At 40.1% G+C, this 5048-nt stretch overlaps 1 protein-coding gene across 1 annotated transcript; it reads right to left on the bottom strand.

Moving 5' to 3' along the window:
• Positions 1-2708: 2708 nt before the first annotated feature.
• LOC149287215 (pancreas transcription factor 1 subunit alpha) lies at positions 2709-4113 on the bottom strand. Its single transcript, XM_089493223.1, has 2 exons — positions 3510-4113; positions 2709-2914 (listed from the first exon to the last, which is right to left on the bottom strand). The coding sequence occupies exons 1-2, from the start codon at positions 4111-4113 to the stop codon at positions 2709-2711; spliced, it is 810 nt and encodes a 269-aa protein (XP_089349349.1).
• Positions 4114-5048: the final 935 nt, after the last annotated feature.

The raw sequence follows: 5048 nt of genomic DNA on the forward strand, positions 1-5048 counted from the left end.
AATTATAGTGATAAAAACTAAAGACTCATTCCAGTGGGTGATATGCATTTGGGTCCTTTATCAAGCAATACATGTACAGGGAATGCAGTACTTCATACTAATCACTGTGCCAACTAATGTATAGATCATGAATCTGTCCAATGTCAAGTAATACCCAGAGTATTTTTCTTTTTCAGAGGTAACTGACATGTATGGTCAAACTAATCCTGTGCCACACAGTTTATATCCATACCAACCAATACATATTGGTGCTGTCCCGTGCCAGTCAAATTGCACTACAGAAAACTTCCCTGTGCCAGTGTATTAAACATGGAGCTGAGCTTTGCCTGCCTTGTACCTAAATATAGTCAACCAATACACACAGGAGAAATATGCCCTATATATACCCACAGTATGTACCTACCCTGTGTCAGCTTACAAGGAATGTATGCACCTGCCCCATATTGACAACAAACACAGAATGAACCAGTGTGTGCTGACCATTATAGCTTTTGATTTAGTTGATAAATATCATATACACAATGGGGCAAATCTAGGAAGTGCCCTTCTAAGTTTGAGTGGAGAAATCACAATAGAAACCAATTTTTTTAATGCGGTCCATGGTTGTAATCAGCTATTCAGAAGTTAAAAAAATGAGGAGCAATAATCATGTTTCTTATAAACCTAACATACTATGTGCTCATGAACCTGCCTTACCTGTTCCATTAACTTTACATGATATTAATCTAATGTTTTACACAATAAGCATCAAATAGTGAAGCATCACCTACACACACTGCACCCATGTGTGCCTAACATTAGACATGTGCAGGACCAAAGAGCCAAGAGCTAGGAGACTTTGGACTCCTTATACCAGAATTTATCTACATTAAACATAGTCCCTATGGTCCCAGTGGGATTCCTAGTAACCCCTGCAAACTGACAGAAATCAGTCCCTTTTATACAAGTGGACTATAACATCAGTGCTGCCAGAAACATAAGAAACTTTGATTGGCCCAGGTAAAATGAAGTCTTGATACCTGTTATTGGGTCAACACAGCAAAAGACCTATAATCTTTTTCCGTGCTGGCACAATATAAGATTTCAACTTACTGGTAAGGCTGGCCTGTCTTGTTCTGTAGTACTTATATTTACAGTCATGAGACATACCATTTCACTTAAGACATACATACTTATATTAAATATAAAACATACAAATTTTACATATAAGAAATACATATATTACATATGAGGCATCCATATATTACATATGAGACATACATATATTACATATAAGATATACATATCTTACATATGAAGCATATCTATTACATATAAGACATACATATAATACATAAAAGACATACATATATTACATATGAGACATACATATATTACAGATAAGACATACATATCTTACGTATGAGGCATATATATTATATATAAGACATACATATAATACATATAAGACATACATATAATACATATAAGACATACATATAATACATATAAGACGACAATGAACACATCCACGCCTTGCCTTTGTTTTAACAGAGATCTTGCATCAGTTTCTTGCTGTAATAAATTCAAAATGATCATTATAGAACCTGAATTTAAAATACTAGTCATCTAACTATAGAACAATACATTCTATAGTTAGATTAGTAGTAGTACTATATTGTGTAAGAGTTTTAGCTTCTAATTAATTAAAGTATATTAATCCCTGCATTTCAGTTATAATCTGGGGTTCGTGTGTTTCAGGAACTCACAGGGTTAAGTTATTTTGCAGCAAACACTCTGCTACTGGGCTTGATATCTCTCCTAGATATTTTATATCTATATCAGCAAGTTAATGTGGTGATAAGTGAGCTACTGCCCTTTTGTTGTGTATAAAGAGACCCCCTTAGGAAGCCAACAGACCAGTTAATGCAAACACAAAGATCTTAGTCCAAAATGAGATAGTGCTGTATAGAGAGAATGACTTGGGCTGGGACAAAAACCCCATCCAGTATTTAATACAGAGACAGGAGGACACTGAATGCATAGTAATATACCTACTGCCTGCATTAAACCCTTCTGTCTACTGCAATCCGATATACACTTTTTGAAATCTATATATAAAAAAAATATATATACAGTATATATATATATATATTATTAACAATATATTAATATAATAAATTAATATATTAACATATTCCTTTTAGCCTACAATGTTCCAGGACCAAAAGTTGTAACCGATTCAGACAAGTGTCAGGCTGACGAAGCTCTTATGGTCCCGAAACGTAGATCTTTATAGAATATTTGTGTTGTGTAGGGATGCTGAGTTTTATTGTGAATAATCCAGATTTGATATATTGAGCAATTTCTAGCAAAATGATGAACACATACAGTTCATTCCAAAAAAGATTAAGTCATTTATTCAGTAGAAAAATCACTCAAATATTTAAAAAATAAATTATATCCACATCTTGAAAAATTATATGAAATTATAAGAATTGCAGTCAGAAAAGGTGCTGTTATTGCATATTTCCAATTAAATTATATAAATTATATATTCCAATTCAGTTATTTTTTAAACTCCACAAAAGAGTAATAAATATATAAATACCAAACTGATTGCCATTCGAATGATAAAGGGGTAATAAAGATTATAACTTACTTTACAATATAAATATTTACATGTTATATACATTATTTGCAAGTATATGAAATACTGCATGCTGCTTTTAAATATTCAGACAGAGAGTCAGAGGAGGCTCATTCTCGATGTTGCTGAATGGAGATTTGTTTAATTTTCTGGGGTCTTCTGGGGTCCAAACTTTAGCTGTTCTGATAACGTTTTGATCTTTCAGTTGCTTTTCATCAGACCATGAGAGTGAATGTCCAGCCAGGGGAGGAAGCCCATAATCTGGGTCACTGGGAGATGGTGATCCTGGGGGAGGGAGGAGAAGACAAACCCAATTAGTTCCATCCACTAACTAAACTATTCTTATTGCCATCAATTTTATTTGAGGTTCTGATACCTTTTAAAATACAAACTATCATATAGCGTCATGGCTAATAAGTACATTTGATTTCATATGTTCAATAATGTAAATTGACCCTGATGCATTTCAATGAAAGTCTAAAAAAGCAGATTTAATAACTAGACACAAATTACTCAGTAGTCAAAAGAATCCAGATTAACAGAGTAAGTACACTAATCCCCCCCCTTATCCACAGGACACATTATAGAGTTTTCTAGATGACTTGATGACTTCTGTTACCCCCAGTAACCGGGCACACTGTGTAATTACACTGCAGTTCCCCAGTGGCAGGGCACAGGTTACATATACTATGTGGTGAAGGAGCAAATCTTCCCTGCAGCCCCTGGGCATTACGTGATGACACTGCAGGGACCCCTCTCCAGAAACCCCTAACCGGTGCTGGCAGGCAGGAACTACAAGCTCCCCAGTAGGTTAAATGGGAAGGGAGCGCCAGACTTGGAGTAACAGGTTGGGGAGGAGGCATTCCTGTGGGAGACTCACTTGTGCCTCGGTGACAGATGATGACTTTCTTAGGCTGGTGCGAGCTCTCGGAGTTGGGATTCCGCAGAGGGAGGTCGGACTGCACCAGCTCGCTCAGGAAGTTGATGTAGCCGATGGCCAGGCGCAGGGTGTCCACCTTAGAAAGTCTCTTTTCGTAGGGCAGAGTCGGGATGTGCGATCTGAGCCCCTCAAAGGCATCATTGATGGACTGCATCCTCCGTCGCTCCCTCACATTGGCCGCCTGTCTGAGCTGCTGCATCTCAGCATCCGACCTCATCCTCCTTCTCCTCTTCACACCCGAACTCACTCCCTTCATCCCAGGAGACAGCTCGCAGGCTCCCTCCCCGCAGTCATAGTGGAAGCCTCCTGAAGAAGAAGAGGAGAAGGAAAAGTTGCCGGGGTCTCCGTAGTCCTCTCCATGCATTATCCGACTGTCCTTGTAGTACTCTTGGATCTGGCCAGTCAGGAAGTCCACATCTTCTTCCAAGAAGTCATCAGCGTCCAGGTGGTCTCTAGAAGACTGATCAGTGAAAAAGTCTTCTTCATCAAAGTAAGGGGAAGGGAATGACTCCAGCCCTGTGAACTGCTCCAGAACCGTGTCCATTGTGTGCGCTGATAGAACTGGTTGTCCAGTCACAACTTTGTGGTCTGGCTCCTTGTTGCTCCCCTGCAGGTTGAGGACCTTCTGGAGCCTGGCACGCGAGGACTCTTATAACTACATCCACAGGCGCGTGCCATTACCCCAAACTCAAGGCCAATCAGAAGCCAGCGCCCCCTCCCTCCCCTGCCTAGTTCTCTAAACACCTACATGCGGGGCAGGCGCAGGCCACTCCCCCTCCCATTGAGACAGGTAGCTGCCGATCTGACGCCCAGCTGCTCTCGCCTTGTATCTCTTCCTCGCATAAGAGGGAGGTCAAGAAGAAAGAATGGGCCCGTCACTGGCTGTGTGCTGCCGGGACAATGAACACACTCGGACGGCACAAATCATAATGTCACCGAATAAAGGCTCTGCAGCCAGCACCCCGTCTCCGAGTCCCAACACCAGCCACGTTTCAGAGGAGTGGCCCCGATGGCACGGATCCAGCACGGGTTCAACAAGAATAGGAGAGCCGAATTCCATACAAACACACGAACACTTCACAGACACACGGGCTGCAGAAATGTCACAATTCCCAGGGATTCACACGCCCACTGGTGATCCATCTGCGTGTGGCCCACGGCAATAAACGGCCTGACTCTGGGGCTTAAATAAATTGTATTTAACCAACATGGCTAATAGATGATTTCATATATATATATACATACATATATACATATATATACATTGTCCCGTACATACAAACCTAAAAACATATTTACACACAGTGAACTAAACCCGTGTCTCGTAAAATGCATAGCTGCCACGTGATGAGGATCTAGAAATGATTCAGGACTTTCTAGGACTTACTATGACTTTTAGCAGAATAGTATAATTTAGGAACGTACACCGTATAAAGCAGTAAATCGCAGACGCCTATAGGATGCCATATGGGAATGAGC

Source organism: Sceloporus occidentalis, unplaced genomic scaffold (genome assembly GCF_023333645.1).
Source record: "Sceloporus occidentalis isolate IW3139 unplaced genomic scaffold, rSceOcc1.0.p SCAF_63, whole genome shotgun sequence".
Classification (NCBI taxonomy): domain Eukaryota; kingdom Metazoa; phylum Chordata; class Lepidosauria; order Squamata; family Phrynosomatidae; genus Sceloporus; species Sceloporus occidentalis.

What these genes read in the sequence shown, in the direction of transcription:
- LOC149287215 (XM_089493223.1), bottom strand. Translation starts at nt 4,113, where the DNA reads ATGGACACGGTTCTGGAGCAGTTCACAGGGCTGGAGTCATTCCCTTCC. An exon ending in CATCTGTCACCGAGGCACAA is followed by an intron (nt 2,915 to 3,509) that starts GTGAGTCTCCCA and finishes TCCCTCCCCCAG; the next exon opens with GATCACCATCTCCCAGTGAC.